Source organism: Solanum stenotomum, chromosome 9 (assembly GCF_019186545.1).
Source record: "Solanum stenotomum isolate F172 chromosome 9, ASM1918654v1, whole genome shotgun sequence".
Taxonomy (NCBI): Eukaryota; Viridiplantae; Streptophyta; class Magnoliopsida; order Solanales; family Solanaceae; genus Solanum; species Solanum stenotomum.
Genome location: NC_064290.1, coordinates 31,253,391 through 31,269,999, shown reverse-complemented (window position 1 = coordinate 31,269,999; position 16,609 = coordinate 31,253,391). Strand labels below are relative to the sequence as shown.

Below are 16,609 nucleotides of genomic sequence, written 5' to 3'. Positions count from 1 at the left end.
CCTAACTACATTGCTGAGCGGGGATATGCTGAACCAATTATCAAGTATTATGATTTCGTCCTATCTAATAACCAAGCAAGGTTCGTAGGTATATCCCTATTCTAGATACAAATCAACTCTAAATCTAAGAGTAAATCATGCTCCTTTTACCCCACGTTCTATCCTCTTATCCCTCTCCCGAGTTCAATTTAGACAAGATGTTTATTTCTGTGGTGATCAAGCACGAAATACTAAAACAAGAACAAAAGATTGATTCATGTGATAATTAATTTCAATCCATTAAACTTCAATAAAACACAATTATCCAGTAGCCACAACCCTAGCTACTCATACCAATATTCTTTATTACGCAATGATTAAATAACATAAAGAGATTGAATAGAGAGAGTTGAAGAATGAACCCTAAGAACAGATGAAAAAGCTGCCAAAGTCATCGTTCTTCAAAATCGAGAAAAAGAATAAATTGTAAAATAAAAAATCTAAGTCTATTTATATTTAGTCAAAATCGGTCAAATCTGGCACCAGGGTCCGTGATGCGGAGAGTTCTCCAGAATTTGGTTGTTAGCGAGCAACTCTTCTCTGCGATGCATGCACGCTACGTAGTCTTCTGTCTCCAACTTCAATTCGCGACCAAATAATAAATTCCCTCTCCACGATGCGGATGGGATATGGATATGCCTTGTTTTTCATTTTTCGTTCTCTTTTTTTGTTGTTCATTTATTTGGATCCTCTCGTGCTTCCCAATGCATGTTTCAGCGCTGGTTGTTCATTTAACCTCACCTACACAACTAATCATGTTGGTTAGTCTAAATGAATTCATATGACTCGACACTACTATCAATAAGTAAAGAATGATTCCCAACTTGGCCAAAATGCGGGTGTTATTTTGTTCTTAAGCATGCAAATACGCCCAAGATCAGATACCTTTTCATATATTCCCACCACGTAATAGCAAACCCTTCAAATTGAGCAATGGCAAAACAACTCTTCTTGACCTCGGTCAAATCATTGACTTGGAAGATTCTTTCACAAAGAGACTCCCATTCTAGATAAGCATCGGGATTGCATTCCCCTTTGAAAAGTAGGAGACTAGTCTTGATAGAGTTGATTCCAACATCCTGGCCTCCATTTCCACCTTAGTCCCCGTAATAGTTTCCTCGGCCCTCACCCACTTAGTTGTTGTTGTAGTGACCTCCTTGGACTTCTCCTTGAGGTTGGTTCCCATATTGTCTTCTCCCATGTGGCACTGGACCAAATCTATCTCCTCGCCCTCTATGTTCCATTTGACCTCTTGGTCTATTTCTTTATGCTTCATTCCATGGCGCTTCATCACCGTCACCTTTATATCCCCCTTGGTACTCATCATCCCTCACCTCTATCATGGGGATTGGTTGGGTTTGTGGCATTTGGTAAGGTGGATTTGGTTTTAGTGGGGCTTGGTAAGGTCGGTTTTGGTTTGGTGGAGCTTCTTGGTTGAGTTGGAATTGGAAAGGGCGATTGGTATTTTGGACATTGGAGCCAAAACGAATTGGTGTTGGGTTGAATAATTAATAGAAGGCTCCGGGTGTAATAGTAGGAGAAATAGTGTGGTTGTGCCCACTTCTGGAAGCAGGAAAAGTAGCTTGTGGGGTGGAATTAGTAGAGTTAACTCGATCCTCCACATTGTTCATTCTATCATCCATCTTCGACACAATACCTTTCATGGCGGCGATTTGTCCTTCCATGTTCTTCATCCTCTCCAACCCATATTAGTAATCACCTCCATGATAGATTCCTAAGTAACCTCTCCCGTTGGTGGTTGGGTTTCACTTCCGGTTTCTATTGTACCTAACAATAAGACAACTCAACAAAAATAAAAATAAACAATGTTAGCGTTAGTAAAATGAACTCACAATCACTCGTGTTTACAAACACGTTTGATTGCCTCTCAAATTGGCTCGACTAAGGTTGAAGATTGCTTATACTCGATTGATCGCAAAGTGTCAATTTCTACTCTTGGCCGGAATGGATTCTTGTTTCAAGAAAGACGAACGACTCGATAAAGCAAAACAAACTTGAATAAAAAAAGTTGACTACGAAGTAACACGAAAAAAGTACGAAAAGAAATGGCACTAGAAAAGAAGAGAATTCAAGAACCACTAATTAACAAGTAGATTAATTACAAGTTGGAAATTTGTTTAGGAATCTTGAGAACGATTGAGAATCAAGAAAAGGAAACTAAGGAATTAGAACCTGAGATTAGGGGCATCAAATGAGTTTCTGATCGCCAAATGCATTGTTTTCTTCGCCAAAGTTGAAGTACAGGTCGCCAAATTGAAGTTTAGCTCGCCAAAATTTACAGACTATCAAGGCAATTCGGCGATCTAGGGGCCAGTTCGACGAGTCGCCCTTTAGACTTTGGCAAGCAAAGTCGGGCTCGTCGAAAGCTCCAGTGAGTGCACTTGAAGACCTTCGAAATTTGTGCTTTTGTGCCCCCCCCCNCCCCCCCCCCCCCCCCCCTTACTTTTCCTTTATTCCTTACCCCTTTTGATAAATTCCCTTTTCTATTTCCTTTCCTTTTGGATTAAACACGTTCTTTTGAAGATTCCTTCTTCTTGAATATTTGAATATTCCTCAAGAACACAATGAACAAGATGAAGACCCAAAATAAAACCCTCAATAATTTTAGCTCGGAATTTCACAAAATTTAAGATACAAGCTCCCCTTGATGTAGGAAACAAACCCCAATATTTTTTATCTTTCAATTCTTTGCCAAAACCTTCAGATATCAAAACCCATTTGCACCTTCTTCAAGCTTCTTCACTCAATAATGGTGGAATCTCTAATAGTACTCCAATCAATGCCAAATCTCAGATTTAGACTCAAGTAAAGATAGGGATCACTAATCTAACCTTAGAAACTTTAAACAAGACTCAAATCAACAAAATATTTTTGGGATTTTCTTGAAAAACGTTTTGACTCCTTTTTTTGTAGCAAACCCAAGACTAGAATCTTAGGAATGAATCTAAGCTCAACTCTGATAGCAAATGATGTAATTCTCACTACGAATTACTGATAAAATGCAGAAATTAAAGACAAGAAATAAAGATAGATGGATGGACGGATGGACGGACGGACGGACGGAAAAGAGGAAACATAAAGTAACCAAAAGGTAGATTAAACCTTAAGACCTCAATTAGTTAATACTACAAGAAGCACCTAACTCTTACGAAGACCTTGAGGGAATTGAATTCACCTCGCAACCGACGTTTCTAAACAAAAGTCAATCCAAGCTTGTTCCAAGCTCTCAACACTCATACAAGAGTTCAAAAATCAATATTCAAAATAGTCTACCTAAAAGAGGACCCCAAACTAGCTATTTATAATTTTAGGCATTTATAACATAAGAGGCTCAAAAGTGACCCAAAAAGGACAAAGGACGATTTGGGTCAAGCTCGCCTAAAGGACTCGGCGAGTCGCCAACTGGTTCGGTGAGGTGTCCTTCCCATTGAAGTGTTCTGTAACTTTAGGCAAGCTGGGGTCATCTCCCAAGCCACTAGGTGAGTCCTGATGAACCCCTAACCCAAGAGGTCCTGAAGCTGAACACTCAGCTCCTTGAGCTTTACAAGAGACATCTGATATGGCAAAATGGAAATAGGTCGAGTACCTGGCTCAATCTCGATAGTAAAGTTGATATCACACTCAAGGGGTAGGCTAAGTAGGTCGGTAGGGAACATATCTATAAAATTTCGGACAACAGGCACTGACAGGGGCGGAGGCAGCATATACTTAGGGGGTTCATCCGAACCCTCTCAGCGGAAAATATTACTATTTATACAATGTTAATATTATTTTTTAGGTATGTATAATAGATTTCGAACCCCTTTTGTCATGACCCTGGGTACCCCTAGACGTAACATGGTGTACAAGACCCCGAAGGACCTCAGACAAGCCACTTAGCTTTCATAACATAAGATAATAGAAAATGGTGCGAAAATTTAAAGCATTTTCCAATACAATCAAAGTTCATAAAACAAAGCGGAAGTCTTTTGTTTCAAACCATCTAATACTTGAATAGTCTTGGGACACAACCCATAGAGAAGTTCTAACATAAAAGAAAGACATAAAAGGAAAGGTGATCAAGTCCTCGATGCTATGAGGACTCACCAATTCTTCGCTTGATTGCTTCTACTAATATCCTAGCCACTAGAATGGAAGTCAATATCGTCGGAACCTACATTTGATAAGAATGTAGGCAAGAGTATGTGTTAGTACAATAATGTACTAAATATAAATATAATGGCTAGCATAAATCATCAACATAAGCATAATATAGGCATTAGTCAACATAAGACATATACCATAATCATAAGAGATACATCATATACAAGAAAATAGTCGTTTAGCTACATACGCAAATCCTAGCTAAAGTGAAAAATCCCTAGCAGACTTTCAATCCTTGAATAGTGAAGTACATGTTTACTAGCTAAAACATGTCTTAAAACATAAAAACAGTAACATAAGTTATCTAAGGATTTGGGGTAGAACCAAATCCATCTGGTGGTGGTTGAGGAGTAAAACCAAGCATCCAAGCCACAGCAGCACGAACCGCAATAGTTACTTGAGCTTCCATATTTTCTCGAATTTCCATTTGCACATGGTCTTGCATATGTGTCATCCGTTGCTCCAACACACAATCAAGAAGTTGTTGAAATTCAGGTGTTTCAAATATTTGTTGAGTAGGAATATTTGAAGGATTCTGAGCAGTGGAAGATGCACAATTAGAATTCAAAGAATATGCCAGCAAACAATTTCTAGTTCCAAGCTCATATATTTTTCCTTTATTAGTTCCACCAACTGTTTCTATCCAAGTTTTCAGTAATTGCTCCTCCGAAACCGTTTTCAATAAATTCACATCATCTTCACTAGTTTTTTCTCATTCATCTTCTCCATTTGTGGTCGTGTTTCTCTCCATGTCTCTGTCATCTACTTCAAGACCTTCTTCATTCCTTAATCTTGAAGTCTCACCCACCTTATCCTTACTTATATTTATAAATGTATTCTGAAAAAGAATAAAGTAATTAGCTATAAGATGGTATAACAAAGCTATAAAGTTGCAAAAGGTGCTATGAAAGTACTCAAATTTATTCTGTAATAGAATAAATAGACAACAAGAAATAAACTTATCTTATTAAAGGACTAGAATACTCTAATTGATGAAGTAAACAATGAAATATATATTTGAACGAATACAAGAACATCTTTCCTAAATGCTCTATTGAAACCATATAGGTTCCTTATTCAAACCTTAAGATGGAATGAGAGTCAGGCAGAAACAAAATACAATGAGTTCAATAAGAAATATACAGATGGGAAGAAGTTTGGAACAACATGTTCATGTTGAACTATACTTTCACCACTAGTATGCCTTTAACCTATAACCCACCGAAGATAATTGATGGACGACCAGTAATTGTATTAAAGGCACCAGAAATAGCAAAATAGACCAATGTATGAAATAATGCTCTAGTGATGTATACGTTGTGAAGTACCTACTTTCTCCTACATGAACAATTATATTGATGGGTACTACAACTTTTTTGTGTACCTGAGTTATATTACCACAATGCAGGCTGCTACATAGTGAAATTCCAAAACCAAAACGATAGAGATGATGTCCTGTTCACTTGCCATGAATCTGGATTTTATGGGTGCCTGGTAAAATGACTATTCTGATGGAAGAAGTGCATGATCATTTTATGCATATAAAGGTATAAAGTAAGGTTTCCAATTTTTATTGTCTGCTAACAGTGATCTATGCCAAAAATTGTAGAGAGGAAAGGAGAAACTTATGGCAAGAATTACTTAGAATAGGTTTTATCATCACTGAACCTTGGTGTATTTGTGGAGATTTCTATTCTCCCCTACTAGATTTGGAATGAATGAGGGACCAACATGTAAGTGAATCTAAATCAAAAGACTTTCAACAAGTAATTAATGTATTAAATCTTACAGATATGAAATCTATTGGAAGAAGGTATACTTGGACAAATTGTGACATATGGAGTAGAATTGACAGGGCTCTTTGTAATGATTCTTGGATGGTATATAACACAGAACTCTAACAGCTCAATTCAAGAAGAATAATTTTTCTGATCACTCACCGATTCTTATTGAGCATTACAGTGCAGATAGTGGACCCCACAAACCTTTCAAATTTTTGAACATACTGACTAAACATGAAAGCTTTTCAAATAATGTTACGACCATTTGGAAACAAAATGTAAAAGGAGGAGATATGTATTGCAAAAAATGAAGCTGTGTAAAGAACCTCTGTAGAGGTTATTGACATAGGAAATGGGGAGCTTGAACAATAGAGTCGCTGAAGCAAGAGAGAAGTTAGAATCCATCCAAAAATAGATCACTCAGCATGTGGGGACTAGTGTATCCAACACTGTATTTGACATAGAAAAAAAAGTTGTAGTTGAACATAAAAAATGGTCTTATCTTCGGAGAAGGTGTTGAAACAGAAATGTAAGGCTCACTGGCTCGAAGTAGCAGGATACAACAACAATAAGTAGTTCATTATCTGTGTGAAAACTAGAGCCAACATGCATAATATTTCTATTTTAACCAGTCTTGATAGTAGACAGCTCCTTAAACATGAACTAACAAAATTTCTTTCGCTGGAATACCAAAAACAACAGTGAACTAACATAAGTTCTCTAAATGCATGGATACGATAACTAGAGGCAAGAGTTATGCGCATAACTACTCATTAGCCAAAAATAGGAGAATCTGGTGGTGAAATGACTATTCTGATAGAAGTAGAACATGATCAATTTATGCCTCTATAACTTCTCATTACCCGAAAATAGGAGAATATGGATTTTATGGATGCCTGGTGAAATAACTATTCTGATGGAAGGAGGACATGATCATTTTACACATATAAAGGTAGCAAGTAAGTGTTTCAATTTTTATTGTCTGCTAACAGTGATATATGCCAAAAATTGTAGAGAGGAAGGATAAACTTATGGCAAGAATTACTTAGAATAGGTTTTATCATCACTGAACCTTGGTGTATTTGTGGAGATTTCTATTCTCCCCTGCTAGATAATTGATGGACGACCAGTAATTGTATTAGAGGCACCAGAAATAGCGAAACAGACCAATGAATGGAACAATGCTCTAGTGATGTATAGGTTGTGAAGCATCTACTTTCTCCTACATGAACAATTATATTCATGGGTACTAAGTGCACCCTCAAACAAGTGCATATAACACCAAACCTAACAACCAAATATACTTAAAGTTCTTCCACATGTTAAATCACTCTCCTGGCATTATTCCCAAAAATTAAAGAAAAAGAAAAATTATCAGTAAAAGAGCAATTTCTTTTTTCTTCTTAGAAAACAATTCACATGGATTTAAATTGAAACAAAAATAACTTTCAGAATAACTATCGCTGTGAAATGATATAAAAACATACCCACATCCTTTCTGACTTTCCACAGATCCACTTCTTTTCGTTTTTGGTTTTGTGAGTCTTTAGAAATAATTCATCGTTTCGAAGCTCTTTTCCAGTTAGGTCCTTCTACAACCATTAAATATATTGTTAATTTTCAACATAAATCATAGTATAACATAAGACTAATATTAATTAATACTAAACAAAAATAAAGAATAACTTACATGTCTTTTTCTGTACTCAGCAAAGGCAACTGATCCTCCAGTATGTAACCCTTCTTCGTTATTAGATGACATTCTATTCTTTGAGTTGACTGCTGATATTTTCTTAAAACCGTCAGAGTTCCAATATTTCATCAAACCGTCCTAGTGAACTTGAGCAATCCACTTTGGTGTTTTCTTTGTTCTTGAAAATGTTCTCTTTGCTTTTCCCAAACTGTCACTCAATCTTTCACTACCCACCCGATTAAAAGTTTTTCGAATAAGTACTTTATCTTCACCAGAAAAAGAATAATTCTTCTGCAAATATAAAATAAATAATCAATTTAGTACTGTTTCAAGTTGAGACGCACAATCTAGTTAAGAAAATAACTGGTTATCAAGAAGGTCGGCCTTGGAAACTTAGGAGACATTGTGTAAACCGAGAAGTGTAGGGGGCTTTAATATAATTGATTGCCAAGTGTGTAACAAAGCTGCTAAGCTTCTATGTTGTATCCTTCAAAAAAATGAAACAAATGGCTACACGACTTCTACATAAAGAGATAAGATATATGCATAATGAAGACTCCTAAAAAATCTTGTTGGCATGTGAGAGATTTTCGAAGGTAAAATTTGATTCAATCATAACACACTACTCACTGATCTAAAGCAGTTAGCCTGAAAAGGAAAGCACAATATAAAAGAAACTTACCTTTTATGTCAAAATTCTAGAAAGTGATCTGGAAGAGTTTGATAATTATCAAAGAGATAGTACCGAAAAACACCAGTACATTCTATGAATAGCATTACATGAAAGATTAGCTACGGTATATAAATTAGAGCAGTGGTGAATACACGTGCCACTAGATTGCGCGCAATGTCACACAAGAGAAGTGGAATCTTTCATAATCTATTCATTAAATGTAGTTATGCAAGAAAGTTGTGGAAGATACCAATTGATTTGTTGAAAATACAGAGACAAATACTAAAATGGAAGGCTGGTATCTAATGGTTGTCGTACAAGGTGAAATAAAGGAAATATGAGTCGCATGTACTAGAATCATTGTTTAATGATTGCATATATCATGTTTGAACTTAGCAAAATGCTACATCACTTCAACAACACCAGCAAGAAAAAAAACATTAAGCTCGAGAAATCATCCTCCAAATCCACACAAAAAGACAACATCATGCCAAATGGAGGAATATCCTTTAAAGACAAAACAATTTTCCCATTAACAAGTATACTATGAGATTTATGTATCGATTAGTGTCTTCTCACACACGTGCATACATACCTTTTTTATTTTTAGAATTTACTAATGCGAAAAATCTAACGCTTAAGTTAAATTCGCAGATTCTTGTTTAGGTATAAATACCTCAAAATCATTAAACCATTTGTCTCGTACATGCTCTGGAACTTTGCTCCAACAATGCCATGGTCCGGAGAAGCTTTTTTTAAAGGCTAACACCACATCTCGAACAGCCTCATGTGGGAAGAATCTTCAAAATAATTAATACAATACATTATGAGAAGATTATTAAATGAAAACATATTTAGCCATTACTTATATAATTTTGTATTACTTACGTATCTCCATTTACTCTCAAGGATTTCATGCCACCAAATGTATCTTGTCTGACCTGTGGATTACTACTTTCAAATGATGCAGGTGTTTGTTCAGGAGAAACATCTTGAGTTGGAGTTTCTTGTTGAGCACCAACATTCTGAGAAAAAGGTGTTTCTTGTCGTCCAACATCCAGAGAAGTGTGAGCTTCTTGTTGACCACCAACATTTTCAGGAGTAGTTATTTGTTGAGCATTGGCTTCTTGAGATGTATCTACAATCTGTTGAGAACTACTTTCATGTGATGAGACAATACACTGGTTTAAACCAACCTGCTGAGATGTAGGAATTGATGATTCACTAACATCCTTTTGAGAAGTGCCTGGTGGCAGCTTGCAGCCTCCTCCTCCTTTGTTAGTTATGCCCCCACGGCCTCCCCAACAACGATTAATGCCTCTTCCTCTTGTCATATTTCCTGATCAAAATCTAACAAGAACTATAGAATAATACTCAAGCAGTCACTATAAAATTTGCAATATTGCATGCTATAAAAATGATTGATGTAGAGAAAATAATGAAGCTCATTTGCCCTCAATGTTCACTAATATAACAAAAGCAAACAAGATAGACCAATTCACCCATTTAGACGGTGAATCAGTAAAAAATGTACTCCTACAATGATATTATGTAGTATACGTTGTTGCAGCAAGGGTAGAGTTTGCTTTTATTCAATAAAAAAGAACTATAGTCCTGCACGGTCAAAGTGTTACATCGAATTCTTGACACATAATAATGGTACGATTAAGGGCCCGTTTGGCCATGCAATATGGTATCATGATATGGAATCATGATATGGTATTATGATATGGAATCATGAGATAAAATTGAAGGTTTGTTTGGACATGCGATATGAAATTTTTGTGTTGTATATTTTCTCATAAACATAAAAATCACATAAGTTGTAAAACTATTAAAATAGCGTCAATTGTTTATTCAATCTTATCAAATAAACAAAAAATTATAAAATCGCTTCATAAATTATTACAAAGTTATTTGTTCTCCACTTAAGTAATTGTTTCATCTAACTTTAATTTAATAAAAGAAATTGAACATAAATTGTAGTGTACTAGTCTTTAATATAATCCTCCCACATAGTACAGACAATTTCCTCACGTTGAACTTGCATTTCTCGATCATGTGACCGAGAAGACGAACCAACATTGTTACGTTGAGCCATTTGTTGGTCAATATCCTCCGCAACTATATATTTATGTTCATAGACCATAAATATTTCATCACTACTTTGGTATTCTCACAAATAATTATGTAACACTGCACAAGCTATGACAATTTTCACTTGTGTATCAATATGATAATGGTTCATGCCTTGTTTCAGTATTCTATCTATTTTTCCAAGCTCCAAAGTTCGTTCAATCACATTGCGCAGAGATGAATGCCTATAATTAAATAGTTCTTTGGCATTTTGAGGCTCTCTTTCACTTCCTCGGTAATCTTGCAAATGATAGTATAGTCCTTTGTATGGAGCTAAAAGTCATTTTGTGTTTCGGAAACCAGTATCAACAACATAAAAATAGTGCTTCCAAGACAATGCAAAGTCATAAAATAAATATTATCTCTTTAAACAAAGTTGATAGGAAATATGTAACTAAATACTAATAACTTACACATAAAATATAAATGTTCACTTATTAAGGCCATAAAATAAATTTATTAATGTGATTGAAATTTTACCTTAAACCAAGGCCAAAATCGAGTATTATGTCGAATTTTGGAATGTACATCATTCATATTTTTTGGTTGTATAAATGTTGGTGCCATCTTGCTAATTGCCTTGGCAACTATTTTAACATACCAGTTAATTATTTCAAGTGAATGTTGAAAAGTTTCACAATCGTGAGGTGTGAATTAAAGTGACTATATGTTGGTGAGAATAATAAATTTTATGTCGGTGAGAATAATAAATTTTAAAAAGTAATGATGTGATTATAAATTTTATTTACATATGAAACAAATGGTTAGTAGATATAAATGTGGGGTTGTTTTAACAAAATATAAACTCATGGATCAATTATTGTATTAAAATATCTCAAATCATGATATGGAATCACCATATAATTCCATATCATGGTTTTTGGAGAATATGGTATCACCTCTCATGATATGGAATCATGAGATGGAATCAGCGTAAAATCGCATGTCCAAACGCTGATTCCATCTCACAATACCATATCGTGATATGGTATCTCATGGCCAAACGCCTACTAAGACTCTACTGTAGTATTCTGCAAACTTTACTACTATGGAGACTACATTTCATCGTCACTTCTTCATATGCATATCACTAAAAATCTCCAGCTCCTCCTCTACTCCTTCCATAAATTCCATACTAAGGTAATTTCACTAACTCAACTAGTTTAGGGAAAAGTACCTATATATGACTAACTGAATATGAAAAAGTTTCCAGCAGTCAAATATTGTACTAAAACACATGATAAAAACTTTAATTGATAACTTTAATTGATGGTTGCTAGGCAACATCAACAACCTTCACTCAACAAAGTCAGTTAGTAGATGGCATCACTAGAAAATAAATGCAATTAAAAGAGTGCTAAATAACCATTTTAACAGATTGATGAATCAACTTCGAAAAAAAATACTTAGGTTTTCATAAATGACATCAAGCAACAAAAAATAGTAGCAATAGTAATAAAACAAAATACTCTAGAAACGAAATTACAGTAAAAAGTCATTATTATTCACTCTCATCGGTTTCAAAGTTTTCATCATCACTTTGTTCATCTTCTTCATCTTCAGAGAGTTCAAAATCAGATTCTTCTATCTCTTCATCACTTTCAATAGCATTAATACCATGCTCTCGATCAATTTCATCAATCTCATTTTCAATTTCATGTATTTCCAATTCACCATTTTCATGAAGTAAGCTATCAAGATCATCAGTGATATTTGGGATTATAGGGGTAAATTTTCATCTTCTTGGTATGGAATATTTGGGGAATCAATTTGATTTCTAGCTTTTATTTTACACACTGCCCACCAATCAACACTATCTTTCTTTTTATTGGGATATTATGCAAAATAGACTTGTTGCACCTGTTCATCCAATACAAAAGGTTCATAAGCATAGCTCGAGAACCTTTTTTTATGATTGATATCAATCAGCCCATACTGATTATGAACCTTACACCCTCGACCCATTGTTGGATCAAACCAATCACATTTGAACAAGACAAGAGTGGTTCTTTTCTTTGTCGGATTGGACTATTCTAGTTGTATCACCTCACCAAGCAATCTATAATAGTCACTTTCATAGTCATTCCAAGTTGTCCCTTTTATGCGCACACCACTATTCATAGTTGATTTGTTAGAGCCATAACTTAGTGTGTTGAACCTATAGTCATTTGTAAAATATTGAGGCCAAGTTTGCACCCACTTATAAGGACCAGAAGCCAAGTCTTTTAACCGCTCATCACTTATGTTGTTAGCTGGATTAAGAACCTAAATAATACATAAAATAGGCCGATGATTTGTATAGTTATGTATAAATTATAACTTGATGTAGATAAAAAATAAGAACTTCTTTATACTATAGTATTTTACTCACATAAGCTTCGAACCAGTTGGCAAATCTACTATTCGTCTCTTTATCAATTTCCTCGAGACTGATATTTTTTGAATTTCTTTTCAATTCAGCTTCAAAGATACTACAGAAGTAAGAATTTATTATTTTAAATTAGCCATTCATGCAGGACATGTATATATATATATATAGGTAAAATCTATAAACTTATGGGATGAATTGTTGAATCTCCTCACAATTCAACAAAAGTCTTTAGCTTTTGTCTCTCGTTGTCCATACTGTCCACTTTTATACAAAGTGTAGTTATGGCTTTGAGTATCTCTTCCATTGTATTTTCGTTCTCAGTCTGAGTAGCTTTGTCTTGATAAGTAATCTTCAATAACATTCTTATCAATTTTTATTACTTCAATTGTAAATGTGAAATTTAATATATTTAATACCAATCTCCTTATTTCTTTTGTTGTTACCGAATCTTGTATTTTTCTTGTTAGCCACCATTTTACTTGTGTATTATCTGTTCTTATAATAAATTTGTTATATACAATATATGGTTCAAATGATAATAAACACTTATATACTGAATATAATTCTTTTCTATTTATTTCCCATTTTATTTCTGTATTATTAAACGTTCCTGAATAATACCTGCAATGATGTTCTATCGTAGTGTCATCATACCTGTATTTTAATATTCCTCCATAACTTTTTTCACTTGCATCTGATTCTATTATATAAGTAAATTTTTTATTTTCATCTGGAAAGTATAGTTTAGGTAAGTTTTTACATAATAATTTTACCTTTTGTATTTGTATTTGGTCTTTTTTATCAAACTGATATTCTATATCTTTCTTTAATTTTTGTTGTAATGGTTTTAAATTCTCTGCTAATTTTGGTATGTATTCTCTTACTTGATTTACTAGTCCTAAGAATGATTGTAATTTCTTTTTTGTGTCTAGTTGTTCATTTGAGTTAATTATTTTTTGTACTATATGTGTTTGCATTTTTATTCCGTTTTTATCAATTTGTATTCCTAAGAATTCTATTTGATTTTTCATTATATCAGCTTTCTTTTTACTTAGACTTATACCTGAATATTCTATGATGTGTATAAATTTTTCTAATAATCTTATATGTTCATCTTGTGTCTTAGAATATAATAATATATCATCGATGTACACTACACAATTTTCTATTTGTTTAAAGTAATTGTCCATAAAGTGTTGATATCTACCTGGTGCGTTTTTATATCCAAATGGTAATACATTCCATTCATAAAATCCTTGTGGTACAGTGAATGCTGTTAGTTTTTTAGATTCTTCTTCTAGTTTTAAGTGGTAAAATCCTGATTTACAATCAAATTTGCTAAAATAATTATATCCTTGTATTTGTCTTATCTTTAGTATTTTATTTGGTATCGGATAATTATATGTTTTAGTTTTTGCATTTAAATTTCTATAATCAATAACCATTCTACTTTTTCCTCTTTTTTGTTCACTATGTTTATTTACGATAAATGCCGGGCTTGTATGCTTACTATTGCTTTCTTGTATATATCCTTTTTCTAGTAATTCATCTATATGTATCTTAAATTCGGTTAAATCATTAAAATTATACTTTAATGGTTTTTGGGTTATTATACTGTTATTATCAATTAGCTCAATTTTTACTTTTGTTTTATGTTTTTCCCATCCTTGTAAAGGATCCTCACTATATAATAATTCTAACTTATCTTGAATTATTTTTACTTTATCTATAGAGAATATAATTAATTCTATTTTAGGGTCTTCTTCTTTTATATTTTCTAATTTTTGTGTAATTTTTTCACTTCCTTTTATCCATTCTGTTGTTTTTCGTTTTTTATTATTTACTCTTTTTGCTCCTATTTTTTGTTTACACGGTGTTGTAAACCACCAGTGTGTTTTTGTTATTACATGTGGGTATAATTTTTCTAAAAATGGCATTCCTAATAGCATATCTTTTGTAGTTAATTCAAAGTTATATATTTCTTCTATAGTTAATATTTTATCCCATATTTGTACTTTTATATTTTTTGCCTTATATGTGATCATGCTTCCTTCATTATTAAATCCTGTTACTACTATCGGTGTTTTTAATTTTTCCCATTTATCTTCTGGTAAACAATTGTATTTACATATATTAGCTTCTGCTCCCGTATCTATCATTGGTGTATAATATCGGTTGTAGTATCCTTCTATTATTATCTTTGCAAGTATATATATTTTCATATTTTTATTATACTAAAGTCCTTTTTATTATTACTCTTTTATTTTCATAATTTATTGTTAACTGTTTGTCTTCTAGATTATATGGTTTTACTTGTTCCAACCATTTTATTCCTAAAATGATATTTTCATTTCCTTGATATATTTTGAATTTTATTACTATTGGTACTCCTCCGATGATTATTTCCTTTTCCGTAGTTTCTTCTATATACATTAATGCTTTTGGTAGTTCGGAGCATGATTGCTCAATAGTTATTATTTCATCTTCCGTTACTAATTCTCTTGTAATATAGTTTTCTTCTCGTCCTGTATCTATTAATATTAAATATTTTCGTTGTTCCATTATTCCCGTTATGTAGTAATGATGTGGTTTTATATCTTCTTCTATTGATTTTTGTGGGGTTTTATCTATTCTCCTTGAGGTACTCATTTTTGATGATGTTTGGGGTATCTCATTGTTTATTCTTTTCGATGTGCTTAGTCTTTCTTTTACTATTTCTAAATCTTCTTCTATATCAATTTCATTATAACTATAATCGTTTTTATCTATGACTGTAACTATTCTTTCAAAGGGATCTTCTATTTTTATTTTATCTATTTTATTTTTTGCTGTTATTTTATGTTTTGTTGTTAGAACATATAAGTTTTTACATCTAGCTGTAAATATTTTACTTCCTGGGGCTAGTTCTATCCCTGACATTCGCCAGTATAATACTAGTGATTTATCTATATTTCTGTCATTTATTGCTACTGAGTAGTTAGCACTTATTATAAATTTAAATTTTTGGTATATGAGGTTACCTCTTACTGCACTTATTATACTTTTTTCTATGGGTTGTATAATTCTATCATCCGCTAAGTATATTTCTATGGGTGTATCTATTCCTTCTCTAAAACATGCTTTTATTAATATTTCTGTTCCTCCTAAATGTACATATTTAATTGGATTTTTAGCCTTAATATCTTGTATTTCTTTATTTATTATTCGTTTATTTATTATTGGTATTTTGGCCTTTCCTTTAGTGTATTTGCAATCTATGATATGTTCTCTTTGACTTACTACATAATATTCTTCTTTTTGTCGTTTAAACCAGTTTCTTATTGTTGGTATTTCGAATATTTTTGCTACGCTCAGGTCTAATTCTTTTCCTTTTATTTGTTCAAATATACTATTATCAAATATTATTTTCTGTTCTAAAGATTCTTCGTCTTGATATTCTTCTTTATTTATTATTTGTATGTCTGCTTCAGTCATTTGTTATATTATAGAATTCTTTATCTGATTCTATTTCTATGTTACTATCTATTTCATTTTCTGATATTTCATATATGTTATCTTCACTTTATAATTCATAATCTATGTACTCTATTTGTGTATATTTTTCATCGTCTATTATTATTTCTGATATTTGTTTTTTCTTTGGATCTTTAGGTAATTTACAATCTCTAGCTATATGTCCTAATTTTCCGCAATTATAACAAGTACATTCCGTTAGTTTTCTTTTTGGTCTATACGGTCTTTTGGTTTTGTAG

At 33.0% G+C, this 16,609-nt stretch overlaps 1 protein-coding gene across 1 annotated transcript; it reads right to left on the bottom strand.

Annotated features, from left to right (window-relative positions):
* Positions 1 to 7,738: 7,738 nt before the first annotated feature.
* Positions 7,739 to 9,685, bottom strand: LOC125875582 (uncharacterized). The gene is made up of 3 exons (XM_049556569.1): positions 9,239 to 9,685; positions 9,027 to 9,150; positions 7,739 to 7,968 (listed from the first exon to the last, which is right to left on the bottom strand). The coding sequence occupies exons 1-3, from the start codon at positions 9,682 to 9,684 to the stop codon at positions 7,816 to 7,818; spliced, it is 723 nt and encodes a 240-aa protein (XP_049412526.1). The 5' UTR covers position 9,685; the 3' UTR covers positions 7,739 to 7,815.
* Positions 9,686 to 16,609: the final 6,924 nt, after the last annotated feature.

Coding starts and splice junctions, on each gene's coding strand:
- LOC125875582 (XM_049556569.1), bottom strand. CDS start 9,684: ATGACAAGAGGAAGAGGCATTAATCGTTGTTGGGGAGGCCGTGGGGGC. Junction 9,151..9,238: donor TTGAGAGTAAATGGAGATAC/GTAAGTAATACA, acceptor ATTATTTTGAAG/ATTCTTCCCACATGAGGCTG. Junction 7,969..9,026: donor AATGGTTTAATGATTTTGAG/GTATTTATACCT, acceptor TTATATTTGCAG/AAGAATTATTCTTTTTCTGG.